The following is a 23,750-nucleotide window of genomic DNA, read 5'->3' as shown; positions in this document are numbered from 1 at the left end:
AAGGGAGTAATAGATAATTGAGATTGCACGAATTGCGCAAATCTTCAAAGATTTTCAAAGTTCCATTATACTACCATACAAAAGCCTTATCTGTCCTAAAATATAAATATATATAAATATAAATGTTTGTTTTTATTAAAAAGTGAAAACATTAATCCCATTAACAGTAATATTTTGCAAATACATTAAAAATAGGTCTGGTGATTGAAGTACACAACAACCCAGGTCAGTGTTTCCAACTTTCAGTAAAATATAGTAAAATGATCATCCCACAACACGAAAAAATGAACATAAGTTAAAATCTGTCATCCTGACTAGATAGGTAGGTTACGTACAATCACTTAGCCCGGTGTTTCCCATCTCCGATCCCCAACACCCCTGTTTTGTAAGGGCACAATAAACACTATTTGTTCTTTTTTTTTAAATTTTGAATTTTTATTTTTTAGAACCGCATAAACAAAAGTGTACATACATTTACAGTCCATTCACTATCATGTAGATAATAATACCGAACATCCAAGTAACAGACTTTGAAAAACATGTACCACATTAAACTGTAAAGTAAGCGACTAAAATGTTTAAGAAAAACAATAGAGGTAAAAAGGACAAACAATTAAAAAAAATATATAATTATATATTTGTTCTTTTTAAGGTGGCACTCAGTGTGAAATCACGACAGAACAAGTGTCCAGAGTAGTGATGCCATAGGTAGCATTGCGTAATATCAGACTTTTAACATCAGAATGTATTGATAAATGTGGCGATTCATAATAGAACGAGCAGTATCAGTGTTCTATTTAAGGTGGCAGAACTGATATTTAAGGTGGCTCCGGCTGCAGGGCTTGTGTTGCTATTGGCTGCATGTCTGGCTTATCGTTTCCAAGTCACCCTCCCATTTGATGAATGAGACGTTTCGGTGACATTTTGAAGCAGGCAGATTTACGATGCCCGGAATCCCTGTCCTGTGGTTCTAGTAAATACAATGCACCGGTTGCAGTACATAGCAGGGAGGAGCGTCCTTAAGAGCACCCAGGCACCTGGTTGGTTCAGATTTGCGTCAGTTTCAGCCCATGACAATTTGGTATTCTGTAGAGGTTTTTTTTTCCAGGATAATGACAAAGAACTCGTTTGCTCCCGGCCCTGGCATCCAAAGTTAAGCAGCCTGATCTGTGCATAGAGACACTATCAAACTCTCCCCCCTGTGTGGTGTGTCTAATGAGCTGGCCAGCATGAGTCCAGGGCATCCAGGCATCATTACGGTATAACATCGGCACCTACAGCCATATGTCTGTGAGTATGAGCCACATCCATTATTGGTGGCAGGGGAGGGCAGGCAAGTGTTTTATTTCCTGTGCCTTACATTCTGCCCTATAGACAAAGGCAGGCATGTTCTTTTCACTAACTGTACTAGTCTTAAGTGTAAAGAAAATTGCATGTAGAAAGTTAATTACTGTTCACTTCATATTCTATACTTAATCCTGTTTTTAACATTCTCTGGGGTGATGTATACATATAAGAATTTAACACACCTCTATAATAATCAAGTTAATACTATGTATAGTTGATATATGTTTGCTGCTTTTATAGTGCCAGTATGTACTAATATCCATAGCAAATTATAGGTGATGGATGTACTTGTGAATGCTAAAATATAGAAGTACCCTCTGCAATACAAAAAGACTTGCTAGACAGGAGGCTTTAATCTATTTAAACCCCACATGGTTGTTTAGAGCAGGCCCAGCAAAATGTGATTTATATATATATATATATATATATATATATATATATATATATATATATATATATATATATATATATATTATTTTTTATTTTTTTTCTATCAGACTGTTCTACTGCTCTCTGCAGCTCTTTAGAACTGCTGCAGTGACCGGCAAGACAAGGAACAGATTCTCCACTGCAATGGAGAGACTGTAGAACAGAACTTAACCCAATCATAGTCTGTGCATAGGATTAGTATGTGGTAGGTGTACATTTCCTATGTCCGCACTGATATATCTTGTGATTGACTCCTAGACATTGCACCAGTGTGGGTTGAATTAATAGCCTAGAGCTGTATAGGTTTTAGATGAGGCACATGTATGTCCATGCGTTTATATTGTATTTGCTTCTTGATCATAGTTTAGAAACTGGTTTAGTTTTCAATGGCACAAAAAAACTATATCATATTCAATAGAGGTTTGATAGACCTCTACAGAGAATCAGCGTTTTGTACACTGTTTTGGGCCCATATAGAAAGATGGAAGGACATGTTAGTGTTTTCACTGCAGACTGGCCTGAGTGCCAGGGAAAACAATTGTCTTGTAGGCTGATGAGGTTTAAATGATAGGAGGCCACCACATGGCCAGTGCAGTAGTAATTTGTGGCAACCGCTGCATTCTGCCAGGAGAATGATAAAAGTGATTGATGGCTGTTTTTTTTCCAAGATACTCTGCTGTCATTAATATTCAGAATTTGTCCCAAGGTACATTCTTCTTAAGATGCTATGTTTAGGGTCTGAACACCTTTTTGTAATTGTTATTCATCTCCTGCTTGTCCCATATGTTTTCAGCTTTGAAGTGGGTGCGGATAGAACAATATGTAGCCAACTGAATAATTGGTAAGCTCACAGCGGCACAGATTATTTTGAGATATGAATGTGCTGACCTTGTTGGAGGCAGTAACCTGTCCACTTGTGTAATTGTGTTAGTGAGTTTATGGTTGCATGTAATAAGGACAGTGTCCTGATAGGATGAAGGGGAACGGAGGCAAGCTGGAGGCCACAGACTGAGAGTTTTATAGTGTAAGGAGCAGGGTCTCCCAGCAGCACAGAGCATTATTATTATTATTATTTATAGGCGCCACAGATTCCATAACATTCCAAGTAAGTAACAAATAGATGAAATAATACACATAAGTAGCAGAGATGAGTGTGAGTAAAGCTACGGGAACTCAGCAAAATACATTACAGGATGTATGAGGGAGTCAGACAATAGACAGACATGGGACGATAGGTAGAGAGGGCACTGCCACATACATTCGAGAGGGAGATGGTAGGATAGACGAGCTTGAAAAGGTGAGTTTTGAGTGAGTGTTTGAAGGAATGAACGTTGGGGGAGAGTCAAGTAGGTGGGCTAGGGGGTTCCAAAGATTGGGGGCAGCATGGCAGAAATCTTGGAGGCCAGCATGGGAGGCGGTAATGAGCGGTGAATTGTGGCGAAGGTCAGAGGCAGAGCGAACTGGCATTGATACAGGGCTCCTATCATGATCATACAAGGAGATTGGGGTGTCTAAAGCAGCTCTATATAAAATAAAGTTCATACATCCAACTTGCTTTAACTTTTATTCATTGTCAAAGACCTTGTTTGCTTCTCGGGTTTACTTTTAAACTTAGCTTGGTTTCAAATGTGATGCATTAAGGCAGCTTTCCCCTTTAAACAAATAAACCAGCTGTCATGTGTTTGGATCATCCATGATCCACACATAATCACTGCAACATCTGCATACGCTGCCATGTGTCTGTTTCTCAAGAGCTTCTACAGAGTTTTTATTTTTGTTTCAGGCTCTGTCATTTTGATAATCAAGTCCTGTGTCTTCTGGCTTCCCAGAGATAACATAGGATGTACTAGCGCTACTTAGGTCTCGGATACAAATGTTATTTTACTCCAGGTCACAGAGAGGCGAACCTGCCAGTTACTGGCTGTGTTGTGCTAGCAGCAGCTGCTGGTTCTCTCTTTCATGTCTCCAGTAAGCAGAAACTCGTTAAATGCCATGACAAGCAGTACACTGGATTACAGTTGGTCAATAGCATATGATTCATGCTGCCCACATCTATTCAGTCACATTTATTGTCTCATTGCCATGTTCTAGAGTAACGCTCGCTTACACCCATTGGGCCTCTTTTACAGTTATGAGCAAAATCAGCTAAAGGATGCATATATTTACTTGCATTAATTTTGCATGCAGGCATACTGGCTGTTTTTGCATGTAGTAGACAAATACTTGGCAGCTTTATTTTAATGCTGCAATTTAGAGTTGAGCTTGGCCACGCCCCCTCCCAACTCTACATCTGTCTGCCCCCTCCGCTGCAGCACAGTATAGCTTTGCCAAAGTGCAAAATTGTACTTTCTAGCTGGATTTACTCCTAATTTTAAATAGGGCCCTTTGTTGCCAATGTTGATAAACATTATTTACTCACAATTTATTTAAAAATGGTGACATTCAGCATTTTTACTGACACGTTGTTAGGTTGAACCAAACAATGTGTAAGATAAATAAATAACAACATCAGGATGAATAAGAGGTCATGGGGATAAGACACATTTTAAAGGCGTAGGTAACCCTGTCCTTGCCTTAGTGATGTCTCTTGTTCGTTGTGAATTGAAATGCTGTATATAAGTCGTGTGCAGAAAATCACTGCCTCCACCAAGTGTAGGCTACAAATTAAAGTAATAGAAAATTGGAAATGATAGAAGCCAATGCTTGTCATGGGATTAGTGATGAACTATAGAGTCAGTATAGTTAGTATTGTGTGTCATGTAGTTCTGTAGCACAAACTGTATGCAAATTGTATGTGCTACAAAAGTCATCTTTATGAATCCACTTTTAATAGAACCATCATAGATTAGAGGTTTCCTCTATTGGAGAGGGGGGCTTAACATTGGGGGTTTCCTCTCTTTGAGAGGGCCACCCACCCCACAGAGGCCTCTTTCTCCATTGGAAAATTTTCCGTTGGAAAATTGGAAATGATAGAAGCCAATGCTTGTCATGGGATTAGTGATGAACTATAGAGTCAGTATAGTTAGTATTGTGTGTCATGTAGTTCTGTAGCACAAACTGTATGCAAATTGTATGTGCTACAAAAGTCATCTTTATGAATCCACTTTTAATGGAACCATCATAGATTTGAGGTTTCCTCTATTGGAGAGGGGGGCTTAACATTGGGGGTTTCCTCTCTTGGAGAGGGCCACCCACCCCACAGAGGCCTCTTTCTCCATTGAGGCTCCCACGCAAACTCAGAAGAGGTTCCCTCCTCTGAGTCAAAGCAGGAGGCCCTGAAGGTAAGAACTGCATCGCTGTGCTACCCGAATATTGATATGGGGTTGGCAGTGCACTGTTCCACCTCTGCATTGATGTGTCCCGTTTTCTTAAGAAGTGGAGTTGGCTGAAGGATTGGAGCCACAGGGTAAAATCCAGGCACTTATCAACATGAGGGTTGTACTGAAGTGTCACCCAACTGGACAAGTGCCACTGCAAGATGTGTGCTGGTAAACTAATCTGTTTTACAACTGGTGTTTTTGCCTTTTATTCAGAAAGAGTTCTTACAATGAGTTCTATTAATATTATATCTGTCTTCTGGAATATAGCAGAGGTGTGACCTTAGGTGCACTAAACATGGGATGATTTTCCATACATATGCATAGGAAGCATTATATTATCTTGATTCCTTGGGAAGATTCTGTACAGCGTCATTATATATCGATAACACATTTCAGGTGGCTGGTTCCACAGGTTACAAATTTACAAACATGGATTATGGAATGTGATTCTTTGATGTGTTCTGTTTCATATAAGCAAATATTCGCACACTTGTAGTGATACCAAATGTGGTCCTTTCTAGCCAAAGAAATTGCCCATTTTTTTACTATCTGTGGACTGGGCAAGGCAAAGAACAAATAATTGACTATCTGTGACACCAGGCATCTCTAAATAAGCAAACAAGCCAGGTAGCAAAAGCGGGCCTCTGGAGCATACACCCAAATATATTACCGCCTTGTATACTTACACACAGGGATTTGCTGAAAGCCATGTTATCTAAAACAACTTGTCAGTTTAGGAGTGATCATGGCCACATTTATTTATTTCATGGTGTAATTTGTGACAGGGAAGACATAAAATATATAAATATTTCCTTATACACTTTTTTGGGATTCCATTGCAAAATACTTATTATGTTTTGCAAAGGGTCATGTCTTTCTGCTTCCAAACACCTAAGTATTTGCCTCTAATGAGGAGACATTCCCGTGCTTGCACAGTGAGAAGATCTTCGCCTGCGTGAGCTTGCCAAGGAATATGATTCCTGCTAATTGGGAATCCCCTCTCCTTTTCTGCTCTCACTGTGGGCTTTCTTATAGTCTCACTTGTCTGTTGCTTAATATAACTGGATTGTTTGCACTGAGTGGCTCAATAAACTAATCTGGGCATACGTTTTTTCTGTCTTTTCGGTTGCACAGAGGACCCTTGAAGGAAAATTTGTCTGTCAAATGTGTCTCCATAGAGCCTGATGACTATTTGTTTTTCATATTTAACCTCCTAGAAATCATTCTCTCTCATAGAAATAAATCAATGGATAGACAATCCAGTTCAAATCATAGAGTAGCACTGTGGCTTAGTGGTTAGCACTTCTGCCTTACAATGCTGGGGTCTCTCTTTCGGTTTGTGTATGTTAGGGAATTTAGACTGTAAGCTCCAATGGGACAGGGACTGATGTGAATGAGCTCTCTGTACAGCGCTGCGGAATCAGTGGCGCTATATAAATAAATGGTGATGATGATGAATCTCTGACTAGGTAAATTATATTGTAAGTTTGATTGGGGCAGTAACTGATGTGATTTGAAGAATGTTGAAGCTGAGAGTACAACACAGAACACATTTTTTTTTTTTTTTGGGGGGGGGGGGGGGGGGTGTATGAAATCTGCATCTTAATATGCATTTCCATATGTCTTGGATGAACATGTAGGATTCAAATTCTAATCTTTCACTAGTAAAATGGTGATATGAACTCCAGAACTTCTGTTTGGACTGAAACTTGGTACTATTGTGGACAGTGGTCGAAGTAGAAATTTTGGTATGGAAAATGTAAGTGAATGGAATTTGATAGTTTTACAATGCAATCAGTAGGAGACGTGGCGGTTTAGTAGACAACCATATACTGGCTCACTTTGACCATTTGTTGTGGATTTAATGTTGGGCAGCTGGAGATATTATAGTATCTTAAATAATTACATGTTTTGCTTTATGTGTGAAAAAGAGAAGCATTATGAATGGTCTACTACTGCAGGAGTTGCAGTATAACCCTGTGTCTATCGGAGAGGGTGCAATGTTGAGCAGTTTTATACTTGTATAGAAGTACAATTATATGAATATTCACAGTATTGCTATAAAAGCACTATAGAACATTGCATGGGTCTGTGTGGATTTCCTTTTCAGTATTCTCCAATGACACCATACCATGGATGACTGAATACAGATTTGTGATCATGTGATCTAGAGAGCACACCACATGACTCAAGCCACTTGTCAATACATTGCTGTAGCATACTGTTTATGAGTATATTGCCTACATTTATTTATTTACTTACATTTGACAGTGTCAATCTATTACACTACATCTAAGGCTAGACTACAACTAGAGGTTTTTCAGCCAATCATCGGGTAAAACACCTGCTAAACGACCGTTTAGCCCGATATCGCATTTTAGTGTGTATACTTACGCGATGAATAGTCGCGTACGTAGAGTCGTTCCAAAGTACCCATTGTTGTTTCATTTGATTGATCGTTCTGTTTAAAAATCTCGTTCCAACCACCTTCCGATCCTGCAGTGTGTATGAATTCACAACGAATTACTCGACCAACTGCCAATAGTTTCTAAAACAACGACTCCTTTCTGGGCGTCTGTATGTAAATCTAAGATGTCTCTACCTCTCCCATATGGTGCGTTGTCAGAACGTCAGGCAACTGAGAATAATGTGCTTTTAATGTAGATCAATAGTAAACCTGTTTTACATGCTCCATATGACATTTACTTGTTGCTGTATGCAAGCAATAGGCCACAAGCTTGCTGTAGTTCAACGATATTCATTATATATATATATATATATATATATATATATATATATATATGATTCATGTTCAGTTGCGAGCGAATGAACGTACACTATACACAAATATGTGTTCTAGAATGAATGGCAATAATGTATTTCCTTTTCCTGAATCTGAGTTTGTGGAAGTTTTTGACGGTGATGTTCAGCCCTTTAATTTAAATGTATTTGTCAATTCGCTGCAGGGAGTCCATATATCGTTTCAGTGTGTACGGAAACGCAATGATTTGCGACGACGTTATACCTGTCAAAAATCGCTGCCTGGTCAGTTGGTCGTGCAATAATCGTTTAAAACGTGTATACTGTGTACACGTGAATCGACCGACCGATCGGACCTTCGGTCGTAGGTACAATCTCTGTAGATAACACATTGATCAGAAAATTCTGTAGTGTGTCCCTAGCCTAACACATTTTCCCCTAAGAATATGCCCCCATACTTATAGCCTTTGCAAGATACTATAGAGGAAAAAAAGACAGGGATTAGCCAATAGTCCTATGTCCATCGGGACACTTGGAGGCATATTCATTTGGCAGCGTTACTGTTAAAAGTAACGCGGCCTGCGCATTATTAGCGTTATTACGGTAACAATGCTCGTAATTACTGTTATTACGGTAGTTCTAACGTCGGTATAAAGCCGGGTTAAAACTACCGTCATAACGGTAATAGTTTTAACCCGGCGGTGCTTCAGGGGGAATTGAATTCCTCCCTTGGTATCATCCTCTCCAGTAAGTGCATTTATTACACTAATGACAAGTCCTGTGGTACCATATACACTCCTTCTCTTTTTCACAAACCGTTGAACAAGCTTGCTGATCTTTTCGTCAGTCATAGCTGCCTTGTATTTCCACCGATAATGCATTGTATTTCCAAGATATTTGGGTTATTATAATATGTTACTGGTATGAATTAAGGGTGTGCACCGGGCACTTTTAGTGTTTTGGGTTCTGATTAGCTTGAGGTTTTGGGTTCTGATTTGTTTTGCCAAAACACCTGACGAAAGGTTATGGTTCTGATTTCGGGTTTTGGGTTCTGATTTATTTTTAAAAAAGCACTAAAATCCAATTTTTTTGTTTTTTTACACTCCTACGCTATTATTAACCTCAATAACAATCATTTCCACTAATTTCCAGTCTATTCTGAACACCTCACACCTCACAATATTGTTTTTAGTCCAAAACGTTGCACCGAGGTAGCTTTCTGGACTGCGTAGTGGAGTGGGCCCGGTACCCAATTTGGTACCGGGGCCACAATACCTCCTCCAACTGGTCTAAATTCCACTGCACATATGGCTGCTCCTACATCCTCTGCAGCATATAGACTGAGGGTGTAGTTCGAGCGCGTCACTACCTCTTGTTTTCGACGACCATGGTACAGAGCATTCATCATTGAGATCCCATCGAGTATGTCAAAGACAGACAGCGTCGAAGTGTTATTTGTTGACTTTGGGAACAAAAAAACTGTCCCTGTTGCAAATCTTCGTGCAATGAAGAGTGACTTTTTCATTTAAAGGCTCAAGCTTTCAAGTGTAGTGTTTATAACATCATTACACCAACAGGTAAAAATCCTTTTAATTGGGATAATGGAGCCACAAAGGAAATTGCCCATATGTAATGCCCGTACAATGTGACTGGCGTTGTCTGACACCACAAATCCCCAGGAGAGTCTAAGTGGGGTAAGCCATCAACCGTCTAAATCCCACTCCACTGATGGCGGACACCGGACGCACGTCTAACACCAACATAGCTGTTAAGGCCGCAGTTATCCGCTTTGCCATAGGATGACTACTGTCGTACTTTGTGCTCATGGCAAACAACTGTTGGACGGTCACATAATGGCAAAAAAAGATTTGCAAGATGGAATTGTCCTTGGGCCCTCCCACCCACCCTTATGTTGTTGAAAAAGGACATGCGCACTTTAACAAACCAGTCATTTCAGCGACAGGGCCTACCAAACAACTGTGGCTGAAATGATTGGTTTGTTTGGGCCCCCACACCAAAAAAGCTATTCATCTCTCCCTGTACAAACTAAACCGGCTCTACTGAGGCAAGATGTCGTCCTCATCCTCATCCTCTGATTCCTCTCCCCCCTTCAGTGTGTACTTCCTCATCCTCACACATTATCAATTCGTCCCCGCTGGACTCCACAACCACAGGTCCCTCTGTAGGATCTGGAGGGCAGTGCTGTATTTGATTGAGGAATTGATAATTAATTTTTATGAACATCATTTTTTTTCAACGTTCTGCGGAAGCAACCTCCTTCGCCGCTCACTGACCAAGTTCCCCGCTGCACTAAAAACTCTTTCCGAGTACACACTGGAGGGGGGACAACTCAGGTAAAATAGAGCCAGTTTGTACAGGGTCTTCCAAACTGCCTTTTTTTCCTGCCAGTAACAATATGGACTGTCTGACATGTCTATTTGGATGGTGTCAGAAAAATAATCCTCCACCATTTTTTCTATTGTGACAGCATCCAATGCAGCGACAGTAGACATGTCTGCAATGGTTGGTAGGTCCTTCAGTCCGGACCAGATGTTGTCTGCATCCCCGCTAGCGGGTCTTTTAGGAAAACTGAGCTTTTTCCTCGCAGCCTTACGTGTGGAAGAAAATGAAGGTGGAGCTGTTGGCATGTCACCGTCCTCTTCAGAGGACAATTTCCTGCCCAGCAGGTCTTTGCACCTCTGTAGACTTGTGTCCGCCGGAAACAGAGACACAACATATGCTTTAAACCGAGGATCGAGCACAGTGACCAGAATGTATTCCTCTGACTTTAAAAGAGTGACCACCCTCGGATCCTGGCAAAGCGTACGAAGGGCTTCATCCACAAGAGCTACATGCTTGGTGGAATCGCAATGGTTTACCAGCTCCTCCCTCACTTTCTCTTGTAATATAGATTGCAGTACCTATTCTCTGGAACTGCTTAAAGAATGAACGTATTAAATGTAATATAGATTGCAGTACCTATTCTCTGGAACTGCTTAAAGAATGAACGTAGTAAATGTAATATAGATTGCAGTACCTATTCTCTTGCACTGCTTAAAAATTGAACGTAGTAAATGTAATATAGATCGCAGTACCTATTCTCTGGAACTGCTTAAAGAATGAACGTAGTAAATGTAATATAGATTGCAGTTCCTATTTTTTGGACTGCTGAAACAGTGAACTTAGTAATATAGATTGCAGTTCCTATTTTTTGGACTGCAGAAACAGTGAATGTAGGTATTGCAGTACTAATATTTCAGGACTGCAATAATATATTGCTCTGGAATTTTTTTATACTTTTTTTTTAAATTATTTTTTACTATTTTTTTTTTTTACTATTTTTTTTTTTTATAATTTTTTTTTTTTTTTTTTGGGAGTTTTTAATAATTAGACAATTACTATGGACTTAGCACAAAAATGCACAGGACTAAAGCACCACTGGCTCACCAGGACAGACACTGGCCAAAGCACCACTGGACTCAGCAGGACAGAGCACAGGACAAAAGGACCACTGGACTCAGCAAGGACAGAGCACTGGACACAAGCACAAAGCACAACTGGACTGATCACGCAGGAGTACCACTACCCTACGACCTCCCTCTACCCTGATCATAGCCCAAATGAAAATGGCGTGCGCTAGCGGGGAATTTATGCAATCCGAGTCTCGCGAGACTTGGACGTCAGAGCCTCAGTTTCATTTTTTTTTGGGCACCGGAAATACCCGAACAGTGCTTGGATCCCGTCTGATCCGCACTGTTCGGGTGGGCTCGGATTAGCGGAATCCGAGCCCGCTCATCCTTAGTATGAATATTTTCACAATAATATTTACTTTTCTGGTTAGTGACCCAAATTCGATCTGTACGTTTTGGTATACGTTTATTTTGACTGTTGATTATTTTTATTTTACATTTTGTATTGCTGTTCTTTTCAGTGTGATAATAATCATATTGCTTTCAATCTATTTTTGCTTATGTGGTAGCAACTTTATGATATTTCTTACTAGCATAACACCAGTCCAAACACCTAGTTACAGTCTGAGGGCCGTGCTCACCTATATTTTACATCTAATGGTTTGTACCTCCACAATTTAAACAGTTAATAGCCCAAATTAATGCTGGAAATTTGTATGCCATTCACTGCCTGAAAAAATGCTAATTTAGTAGGGGCCAATCATTTACATTCATTTATAGAAAAAAGCATGTATAGCGGTGCTGTGTTCCAGGACAGCAAAACAATCCCCTGTTTATCCATGAGCTCAGGAAGTGGGTGGCAGATGGCCTGGACCTCATATAACAAAGCGGTGAATGAATTCAGACAGATCCTATCTGAAACACAAGCACTTCTGATGAAGGCAGATTAGAAAAGTGATACAGGCTGCAACTTGCGGACAATCCACTGTAAGTAATGTCCTTTATCCAAGTTTGAGTATTGAAAAGTAGTTGCTATATTTACACACACTCTCTCTCTCTCTCTCTCTCTCTCTCTCTCTCTCTCTCTCTCTCTCTCTCTCTCTCTCTCTCTCTCTCTCTCTCTATATCTATATCTATATCTATATCTATATCTATATCTATATATATATATATATACACACACACACTAATTAAAGGCCTGGGATCAAAAATCGTCTTTTGAGTAAAGTGCTTGGACCTGATTCATTAAGGATCTTAACTTGAGAAACTTCTTATTTCAGTCTCCTGGACAAAACCATGTTACAATGCAATGGGTGCAAATTAGTATTCTGTTTTGCACATAAGTTAAATACTGCCTGGTTTTTCATGTAGCACACAAATACTTGATAGCTTATTTGTACACTGAAATTTAAAGTTGATATTTGTGTGCTACATGGAAAAAACAGGCAGTATTTAACTTATGTGCACAACAGAATACTAATTTGCACCCCTTGCATTGTAACATGGTTTTGTCCAGGAGACTGAAATAAGAAGTTTCTCAAGTTAAGATCCTTAATGAATCAGGCCCCTTGTCTGGAAATCAAGACTTGCTCTGGAGATGATTTTCTGCTGTCCTAATTTGTCACCCTCTGTGTGGTTGCCTTTATAGCCTCTACAAGTGACTCAGAGCTGCCTTGCTATTCCCAATTTTGGAGTGCATAGCTTAGATGAAAGCGGAGAAAGTTGTTAGTTGAGGGACAAAGACTGATGCTGCTGTCAGTTCGAGAGTAAAAGGTTGAAGGAGTGGTTAGTTATTTGTAGGAAATGGTTGGTTAGTTAGTGGACAACCATTAAGGAAGTAGTCGGTGGATTAAATTAAAGGCAGTGGTCTGTTGGTGGATGAAGTTTGGGGCAGTAATTAAGTGAAGGATAAAGATTGAGGGGGTAATTTATCAGTTAGAGATTGAAGCAGTAGTATGTCATTGTTTGAAGGTTGAGGCTGCGGTTAGTGAGCACTACAAGGTTGAGGCTGCGGTTAGTGAGCACTACAAGGTTGAGGCTGTGGTTAGTGAGCACTACAAGGTTGAGGCTGCGGTTAGTGAGCTCTAGAAGGTTGAGGCTGTGGTTAGTGAGCTCTAGAAGGTTGAGGCTGTGGTTAGTGAGCACTAGAAGGTTGAGGCTGCGGTTAGTGAGCTCTAGAAGGTTGAGGCTGCGGTTAGTGAGCACTACAAGGTTGAGGCTGCGGTTAGTGAGCACTAGAAGGTTGAGGCTGCGGTTAGTGAGCACTACAAGGTTGGGGCTGTGGTTAGTGAGCACTACAAGGTTGGGGCTGTGGTTAGTGAGCACTACAAGGTTGGGGCTGTGGTTAGTGAGCACTACAAGGTTGGGGCTGCGGTTAGTGAGCACTACTGGGTTTGAGGCTGTGGTTAGTGAGCACTAGAAGGTTGAGGCTGTGGTTAGTGAGCACTACTAGGTTTACGGCTGGGGTTAGTGAGCACTAGAAGGTTGAGGCTGTGGTTAGTGAGCACTAGAAGGTTGAGGCTGTGGTTAGTGAGCACTAGAAGGTTGAGGCTGTGGTTAGTGAGCACTAGAAGGTTGAGGCTGGGGTTAGTGAGCACTAGAAGGTTGAGGCTGTGGTTAGTGAGCACTAGAAGGTTGAGGCTGTGGTTAGTGAGCACTAGAAGGTTGAGGCTGTGGTTAGTGAGCACTAGAAGGTTGAGGCTGTGGTTAGTGAGCACTAGAAGGTTGAGGCTGTGGTTAGTGAGCACTAGAAGGTTGAGGCTGTGGTTAGTGAGCACTAGAAGGTTGAGGCTGTGGTTAGTGAGCACTAGAAGGTTGAGGCTGTGGTTAGTGAGCACTAGAAGGTTGAGGCTGTGGTTAGTGAGCACTACAAGGTTTACGGCTGGGGTTAGTGAGCACTAGAAGGTTGAGGCGGTGGTTAGTGAGCACTAGAAGGTTGAGGCGGTGGTTAGTGAGCACTAGAAGGTTGAGGCTGGGGTTAGTGAGCACTACAAGGTTGAGGCTGTGGTTAGTGAGCACTAGAAGGTTGAGGCTGCGGTTAGTGAGCACTAGAAGGTTGAGGCTGCGGTTAGTGAGCACTAGAAGGTTGAGGCTGCGGTTAGTGAGCACTAGAAGGTTGAGGCTGCGGTTAGTGAGCACTAGAAGGTTGAGGCTGTGGTTAGTGAGCACTAGAAGGTTGAGGCTGGGGTTAGTGAGCACTAGAAGGTTGAGGCTGTGGTTAGTGAGCACTAGAAGGTTGAGGCTGTGGTTAGTGAGCACTAGAAGGTTGAGGCTGTGGTTAGTGAGCACTAGAAGGTTGAGGCTGTGGTTAGTGAGCACTAGAAGGTTGAGGCTGTGGTTAGTGAGCACTAGAAGGTTGAGGCTGTGGTTAGTGAGCACTAGAAGGTTGAGGCTGTGGTTAGTGAGCACTAGAAGGTTGAGGCTGTGGTTAGTGAGCACTAGAAGGTTGAGGCTGTGGTTAGTGAGCACTACAAGGTTTACGGCTGGGGTTAGTGAGCACTAGAAGGTTGAGGCGGTGGTTAGTGAGCACTAGAAGGTTGAGGCGGTGGTTAGTGAGCACTAGAAGGTTGAGGCTGGGGTTAGTGAGCACTACAAGGTTGAGGCTGTGGTTAGTGAGCACTAGAAGGTTGAGGCTGCGGTTAGTGAGCACTAGAAGGTTGAGGCTGCGGTTAGTGAGCACTAGAAGGTTGAGGCTGCGGTTAGTGAGCACTAGAAGGTTGAGGCTGCGGTTAGTGAGCACTAGAAGGTTGAGGCTGCGGTTAGTGAGCACTAGAAGGTTGAGGCTGGGGTTAGTGAGCACTACAAGGTTGAGGCTGGGGTTAGTGAGCACTAGAAGGTTGAGGCTGTGGTTAGTGAGCACTAGAAGGTTGAGGCTGTGGTTAGTGAGCACTACAAGGTTGAGGCTGGGGTTAGTGAGCACTACAAGGTTGAGGCTGTGGTTAGTGAGCACTAGAAGGTTGAGGCTGTGGTTAGTGAGCACTAGAAGGTTGAGGCTGTGGTTAGTGAGCACTAGAAGGTTGAGGCTGTGGTTAGTGCAAGGCCGTAACTAGGGCTGTGCGACAGGGGCGATCGCCCAGGGCGCAACGCTGAAGGGGGGCGCAATTTAGGAATATTTTAGGTTCATTTGGTTAAAATTGAGGGCTAGGGGGGCGGCATTTGTCTTTCTCGCCCCAGGCGCTAGAATTCTAAGTTACGGCTCTGGGTCAGTGAGCACTACACGGTTGGGGCTGTAGTAAGTGAGCACTACAAGGTTGGGGCTGTAGTAAGTGAGCACTACAAGTTTGGGGCTGTAGTAAGTGAGCACTACAAGGTTGGGGCTGTAGTAAGTGAGCACTACAAGGTTGGGGCTGTAGTAAGTGAGCACTACAAGGTTGGGGCTGTAGTAAGTGAGCACTACAAGGTTGGGGCTGTAGTAAGTGAGCACTACAAGTTTGGGGCTGTAGTAAGTGAGCACTACACGGTTGGGGCGTGGCCATGCAGCAGTAGAAGGTTGAGGCTGTGGTCAATCAGAAACACAGAATTTTGCTTCAAGATAAAAAATATAAATAATAAAATAAAATATTTCCATATGTAATGGATGTAGAGCACTCAAAGACTGTTGACCTTTTACACATTATATTCAAAATGTATGCATGGGCCCATGTTACCTCCACAAACTTTGGACAAAGTCAGCATCAACTTAAATACATATTACTTTCTTAAATACTAACAATGGGTAAACTAGGGCATGCAGTGTAATATGTTGGGCCATTGTATCTGGCATGGCGGGAATGTCAGAGGATATGATACCATATTGTAGGAGAAACACTTCTAATTTACATATATATATTTGTGCATGTGTGTGTGTATATAGTTATATATAGAGGTTCATCCCAGCATTCCCTGCCAGGTTGGCATATCTTTCTGGCACTTGTAGTTCCCCAACAGCTGGAGCACAGGTTGCTTAATTGGGCCATTTATATACTACAAGGAGAACGAATATTGTATAGCACGCTAAATACTGCGTATATGGTTCCTTTTAAATGAAAAACTGTGCAACAAATAAAATATCTTGTAGGTAAAATGTATGCAGTGTCCCAGGGAAAGTGTTTTTTGTTTATTTGTTTTTAACGATAGATATTTCAAGAGGAAAAGTAAATTTCCCAGTTTTTTGATACATGACACATACACCAATCCGAGAGCTGGAGGTTAAGTGAGATGGTGATATTCCAAAACATAACTGGGATAAATTTAATAGGTGTACTGATACTGTATGTAACAATATTCTTATTGAAAGTCACTACTTCCTGGCATGTTGTGTTATTTGTAGCCTATTTTTTTGCTTTTGTTTTTTATTACATATTCTGCTGGCAAAATATGTAATATTTTACCGTATAACAATATTCAAACTCTTGTTTTTATATAAATAAAATAGTCCATCCCACCTTGCTGTTTTAAAATAAAATGGTTAGAATTCGCCAACCAGTATGATGCTATATGCGAGAACAGTAAATCCACCTTTACTAGAAAACATATATTTTTCCTACTCCTATTATTTGTATCCTGATTAACATCTTCAGAAAAAGTCTTAGAAAAATGTCCGACACTGGACAGTTTCCTATAGAAATTTTCAATATATTTTTTTAATCTCTCTATTGTAGCATCAAATATAATTCATACAAATAAATATTTAATTTGAAAACAAGACAACGTATTAAATAGTCAATAAATAACAATAAGTCTTTTAACAGAACAAAACTTGTAACCTTTCAATAAAGGTTCAAAATCTGATTTACCTACATTAATTTCAATGTTTAATGAAAGGGCTCTAGTTTGGCCTTAACATTCTTATCTTGAGATATTACCCAGCATTGTTTTTGTGTAAGAGATAGGTATACTTCTGATGGATTCAGGATACAGCATCTTACAGGCAGGGCTGTGTTTACTAATATTTAAACTTCTAGAGAAGTGTAGGATCTCATGGACCCAGGTCATGATCCATACATCCTGTTGTGTCGTATCCCTTATTTGCACAACAAACATACTCCGGGTGAATGTAGAGAGAATGGTTTCATCATTGTTCTTTTTTCCAGTATTCTAAATTAGAAGGTTGAAGAAATCCATAGCGTGTTTGGCCTTAGACCAAATGTTAGTATCTTTTGGACTTGTAAAGGTTTATTACCTGAGATATGTGTAATGGGACATGCATTGAACTTGATTAAACAACTATTGTTTAGTGTATGTGCAATGCTTTTTACTCTATGTTAAAAACACACCTCAGTTTTTCATGCGCTTTAAATTATTCACAAACCACTGTGAGTATAAGAAGCAGCTTGGTAATTACCTTTTTTTCTTAGGTTTGTTTCTGTAGACTGCTTTTAATAGTTTAATAATTCTGCAGATAATCCACAGTGTTCTATGACTACCAAGGCAACCACAGTCATGTGGCACATGATGTAGTGAGCAGAGAGGCTTTGGAGCACAACTCTAAGCTCTGTTTTCACCATGACACCCCCCCCCCCCCCCCTGCCATCATATAACATGCTGTATGACTGTGTCTGGTAGCGATACTTGTTTTCCCTCCAGAGTGACTTTGAAAAGGAGATGATTTGTAGCAGAATGCTGGAAAAAGATGCATGCTTAAAATGTACTTAAGTTGCTATTTAAAAGAAAAAAAGTTTTTAATTTGTTCATAGTCTACTTTTCTTAAATAGGGCATCTGCAAATTATCTGATGCCCAGTGACGACATTGGTTCCTTGTACATACTGATGACTAATGGTTTAGTCCCCAAAATGGTTGTCTCTACTTTGTATAGTCATCTAAACATGCCCCGTCTGTACAGCACATAGTGATCTCCCTTATCTTTGGCCATGAGCCAGCTCAGGTTGTAGCTTTCGACCCTGGCAGACAATGTCCATCCATTAAGGGTTCTGGCCGCCCTAGGCTATTTCAGCAGTAGCGCCCTCCCCCCCCCCCTCCAGCCACCTCACCTGCCCCCTTCAGCCTGCTCACCTGCCACCTCACTTGCCCCCTTCAGCCTGCTCACCTGCCACCTCACCTGCCCCCTTCAGCCACCTCACCTGCCCCCTTCAGCCACCTCACCTGCCCCCTTCAGCCACCTCACCTGCCCCCTTCAGCCACCTCACCTGCCCCCTTCAGCCACCTCACCTGCCCCCTTTAGCCTGCTCACCTGCCCCCTTTAGCCTGCTCACCTGCCCCCTTTAGCCACCTGACCTGCCCCCTTTAGCCACCTGACCTGCCCCCTTTAGCCTGCTCACCTGCCCCCTTTAGCCACCTGACCTGCCCCCTTTAGCCTGCTCACCTGCCCCCTATAGCCTGCTCACCTGCCCCCTTTAGCCTGCTCACTTTCTCCCTTTAGCCACCTCACCTGCCCCCTTTAGCCACCTTACTGTGGTCATGTGAGATATGGAAGTCCTGATCTCACGTGACCAGAGTAGGAAGCGCCCGCGGCCACACTGACAGGCAGCTAGCAGCGATCGCTGCCAGACTGCCTGTCATGTGATAGTGACAGTCGGGGTCGCTCCTTTTAGACCAGGTGCGGTCCCGATGACTCCGGCTGCCACATTTAGAAAACAAAACAAAAAAAAACATCTCCGCAATGCTGCGCCCCCCCCTGGTTCCAGCGCCCCAGTCTGCAGCCTGGTCAGCCTATTGGCTGATCAGGCCCTGGTTCTACGATAGAACTCCATAGAAGTTATTCCGGAGAACTCTTCCGGATGGTGTGCGAAAATGATTCATTGTTGACCACACCGTAAATGTTGATTGGAGGTTCAGGTTTAGTGTCCTTGTAACACAGATTAGTGATTGAGCAAACTAAACGGCCTCTACCTGCTGTTTCATATTTCTAGGTCCTTGACCTGTAAAACATTCAATGCAACGTATTTCAGAATCATTAGGCCAGGAACCACGTATGTTATAATCTATGTGACGCATGACTCTGAATAAAAATCAGGTTTAGTATAATCACTCTCCTGTGGCCTTCTGTACTGACTATGCCCCTCCATGCTCTGTACGTCTTGTGGAGGGGGCTCCTAGACACGGTCTTCATACTGTGATTACCAACGTGTAGAAATTGCTTCTTTAAGTGAATCTATTTTTACCAGCAGTAATCAGCAGCGTGTAGGTGTACAGAGCAGGATGCAGTAGCAGGCGAGGGCATGGAACATTCAGTGATGAGTCTGCAGGGTGACATTCGCCTCCTGTTTTTTCTTTTCATACAAGGTTATTTACGTCTTTTACTTTCTGCATTTAGTCATCAGTTCTGGATGAATAATGAGCTCAGGGTTCCTCAACAATCTTGTTATTGTGGATGAGGCCATGTGGGGGATCCCATACAGAATTGCTGCATAGAAAGAGAAGGACGGCAATAAGATAATATCATCCTACAACGAACCACTTAATGATATATTTTAGACTGTTTGGTGTGGGACTGAAGTTCCCCTAGGAATAATGGGGATTATAGCTTAGTATTGGCTTAAGTGACAAGTTCTAGGTTGTAGCATACAGCTCTGCTATGTAATATATTATTATATATATTAATATATTAGACAAAGTTATATATTAGGTCGCGTTGTGGTAGGTAACTGAATTACTACCCTCTACATCTATATCTGTGATTGTACTTCCTGAACGCTGTGTAGCCTTGTACTTACTATCCTTGTGGTTTATATTTAACATATAGGTATCTGACACAAATCACCTTGCAAAAAAGTAAAACATAGGTCCTTTTGTGCTAATTCAGCACTAAGCAATTGTAAACCTAGCCTTAAAAGTGAATTGTGATTGTAAAGGAATGTTTACCACACACCTCATCTACAAAATGTATCGCAATGTGTACACAATTACCGTCACATGAGTGTGGTTACTGGGGATACTTTGCATGTCGCATGCAGCCACCTATAGGTGGATATATGTCACTGCACTCCCCCTCCCCATGACTGCTGGACATGGTAATAAAAGAATTCTAGTTCAATGTATATATTTACCCTCAATAAATCTCTAACGTACGGAATGTACAGAGTAGAAAAAGGCACTGACAACACAACAAGAGAAGCGGTATTGTAACTTTAGCCGTTGCTCACCAGAAATATTTGTAACTTGGACTCATTTTGTGACCTGATGGAATGCACAGTGACCACTGAAGTGTAAAGATTCTAAGGGAATCCTTGTATTCCTAATTACTATGAAAAGTGAGAGAACACTGTATTTGTGCATATATTCATAAAGCATACATACATACATACATACATACATACATGTGTGAGGACACCAGGGTTGGAACCGTAGTTCTTTAGATACCCAGCCCTCTAGGTTCAAGGATCACACAGGTAAGGAAGCAAGAAAGAAATAATTAATAACTTCTCTATTTATCAAATATGTACTCATAGGTTAAATGCAACATTGTTCCCCAAGTAGAAATGTATTCCTCCACCAAATATAACCAAGTGTCAGTAAGTTCACCAGTGTCAGTAAAAACCCCAACAGAGTCCCCACCAGGTTACCTCTCAGCTTAGAGTCCCAACAGGCACAAATTCCTGTCAATACAGTCCACAATTGAACAATTCAAGAGAGCCAGTGGGCCATGGGTTCTAAGCCGGTCGGTGGGTCTATATGTCTTGCTGATCCCTGGCTAACTCTCCACCAGCTCGGTGGGACCCTGGATGTCAGTCTACCTACCTATGTATGCTCACCAATTCTCCAGAATCTGCAAGTATCTCCCGATGTAGGGAGGTGATGACAAATCCCAAGTCGTAGCAGCAGCCTGCTTTCCAGGACAGCGACGATCAATAGATCTACTGGTAGAGAACAGAAACCCAACACCAGTCAGGCCCACACCTTCCAGGAATCAATCCTCAGCAAGAACACCCCTCCCCCTGGAGTGGCTCTTTATAGCCAGGGTCAAATTTCCACTGTGTTTTCCCCACCACACACCCCGAGCAAACCTCTGGGTCTCTCCATCTTAAACATTGGTGAGTTCTGGACCAGGGGGTTGGAGTGGGAGTAGAGACGAACCTGTCTTCCACAGTGGTTCACCTGCTGGCCTTCCCCCCCCACCGCCAGACCTTGGCTAGCACTCCCTCCCTCCAGCTATTTCAGCCAAAACTAGCTTCCTGGTATCAGGACTTTTTGTAGAGAAAGGGAGGGGGAGAATGAATGCAGCTAGAGCCCACTCACCTGTATCTTGGATCTGGAACCTACTCGATCCTTATCTATAACCCACCTGGCTTCAATTTAAAAACAATGTATAATCGCTTCACTGCAATATTATGGCTACAGTGTCCCATTATCAAGATGTAATTAGACACTGTATTTGCACTCTGGTGAGCTGGGTGAACATTAACAGGGCTATCAAAAGTGCATGTTGTTGATATGCTTCACATTTTGTGGGAGACAAGCGACAGGCTGGTTAAGGTGATATCAAACTCGTTTTGTCACAACATGCATTGTTGAACATCAGCTGTGTTATAAAGTCATATTTTGTGGTTCATTATAAGAATTATGATTGTATGACATTGTGTAGTATATAGGCGCTATATAACTAAAGGATAATATAATAGACATCATGGTGAGTGCTGCTGCATTTGATTTAGTAAGAGAATATACTTTCTAAAATTTCTCAGTAAAATATTTTGGTATAGGCTATTTATTTTGTACAGAGAAACTTCTGTCTGCTAATTTTCTTTTATTAACAACCAAAGGAGCCGTATTTAAATTAATATCTATATAATACATAAACTCCAATGGAACAGTGCCCCCAGTGGCCAAACTGTCATGAGCCTAGAAAAATAATTTCACCATGCATTATTGTGAATAAATTATCTCTCAATAATTTTATTTACAGTTCAAAAATTTAGTTATTAAGTGTAACATCCCTGCATGTTGTGGATGCAACTCCTATATGTTGCTCATATAAGATATAATTATCATTCGTTCATTCGTTCATTCATTCAACATTGGTTTAGCTGAAAATAACTTGAGAACAGATGAACCGCTCGGACACTTACGCCCAACTTGCGAACATGTACAAAAATATTTTATTTTGCAATTGCTATGATGCATCATTTAAACGTCAATAACCTAGAATGACAGCAGGAGCAACTTCCCAATATGAGCACACAAAAAAAATAAAAAACGTATCTTTACTACAACACGCTCAGCAAATCCTATGGTCGAGCGACTACCAAAGTCTCAATAAACGCCTGCAAGTCATTTGCAAACCTCTAATTACAAGGGGTTCACTAGTTTGGGTGTTCCTCACCATCATCCACTAAATACCCCTGCCCCTAAACACCAGCAAATAAAACCACTTTTTCAGCCGTAGCTTGCGGACTACATCCCACTCTGAATCCATACACAATTGCTTGAACATGTACAATGACTGTAGAACACCCCTTCCTACTCTGTCACGCCTCTTTATTAAGAAGTCATAAGTTACATTAAGTTGCAGGTTTGAATAGCCTCAGTTGCGTACATTCACTTTCTAAGCATATGCTAAGATATGCTAAGCAAACAGGCGTACTTTCATCTGTGAATCGGGCCCTTAGTGTAGCCGAAGAAAATGATCCGCAGATTTTATTGTCCAGTCCCCCCAAGTATGGTGGTACAAGATATAAATACTTTTTATGGTTTGATAAGTAGTTAAAAATAAAATAAAATAACAACACATAAACAAACAAGTAACCTAATAACTTAAAGATCACCTCATGCTACCTAGTGGGGACTACAAGGGGAATTAAAAGGAGAATTAAAAATGAAACAAATTACATATAAGGTAGTCTTTTTAAAACAGACCTAGAGATGCTGAAAAATTTCAGCCCGTTTCAAAATATAATGGAATTTCGCTGATTCGAAGGCCCCAAACATGTTTGCTGTACAATTAACATTTGACCCTGATCCAGTTGTGGGTTCCAAGTTTGTAGTTCCTGTTCCCGGTCGAGGTCCGCCACTTGTATTCCAGTTCACTGCTTCTGTTAACATTGTGTGTTTAACTTTTAGCAAAAGACTATTTACATAATATGTTTAATTAATAAAAAAAAGTATTTAAAATGTTTGAAATGACAATGCGACCTGTGTTAGAAGTTTGAGGTTCGCCGTTTGCAATAAAACAAAAACCGCCAAAATATTTTAAATTTAACCCAAAAGTGTACAAGCCGGTTCGTACATATGTATACCAGTTCCAAACATCCACAAATCGGCTTACACTTGTGCAAACTGGATCAAATCAGCACAAACATAGCTAAATCTGAAAAAAAGACTTTTTTAATGGTTTATCGTCCTAAACAAGGCTAGTGTGTATGCAGTCCATGGACCGAGCGATCGGACCATCCATCGCATGTAAAATCGCTCGGCATAAAAAGTTGGTGGAAAATTCTGTAGTGTGTACAGAATTTAGGGCCCAAAATTAAAGTCCAGTAGCATCTGCTACATGTGTTCAGGTGCAAAAGGATTAATGAAACCTTAAAAATGTGAAAACAGTAAATACAA

General features: G+C 41.3%; 1 protein-coding gene across 2 annotated transcripts in view; it reads left to right on the top strand.

Moving 5' to 3' along the window:
• KLHL17 (kelch like family member 17) overlaps positions 1–23,750 on the top strand; it is a 58,620-nt gene that overhangs the window by 9,526 nt on the left and 25,344 nt on the right. The window contains exon 1 of one of the 2 annotated variants that reach the window (XM_075191629.1): positions 932–1,290. The exons of the other annotated variant lie outside the window; for it this stretch is intronic. Coding sequence (XP_075047730.1) covers positions 1,285–1,290 — 6 coding nt within the window. The 5' untranslated portion in view covers positions 932–1,284. Of the gene's footprint in view, positions 1–931; positions 1,291–23,750 lie in introns of those variants that run through there. 2 annotated transcript variants of the gene reach the window in all.

The sequence above is a fragment of the Mixophyes fleayi genome, chromosome 11, assembly GCF_038048845.1.
Source record: "Mixophyes fleayi isolate aMixFle1 chromosome 11, aMixFle1.hap1, whole genome shotgun sequence".
Taxonomy (NCBI): domain Eukaryota; kingdom Metazoa; phylum Chordata; class Amphibia; order Anura; family Limnodynastidae; genus Mixophyes; species Mixophyes fleayi.
The sequence above is the reverse complement of the archived record's forward strand: the minus strand, read 5'-3'. Positions and strand labels throughout refer to the sequence as shown.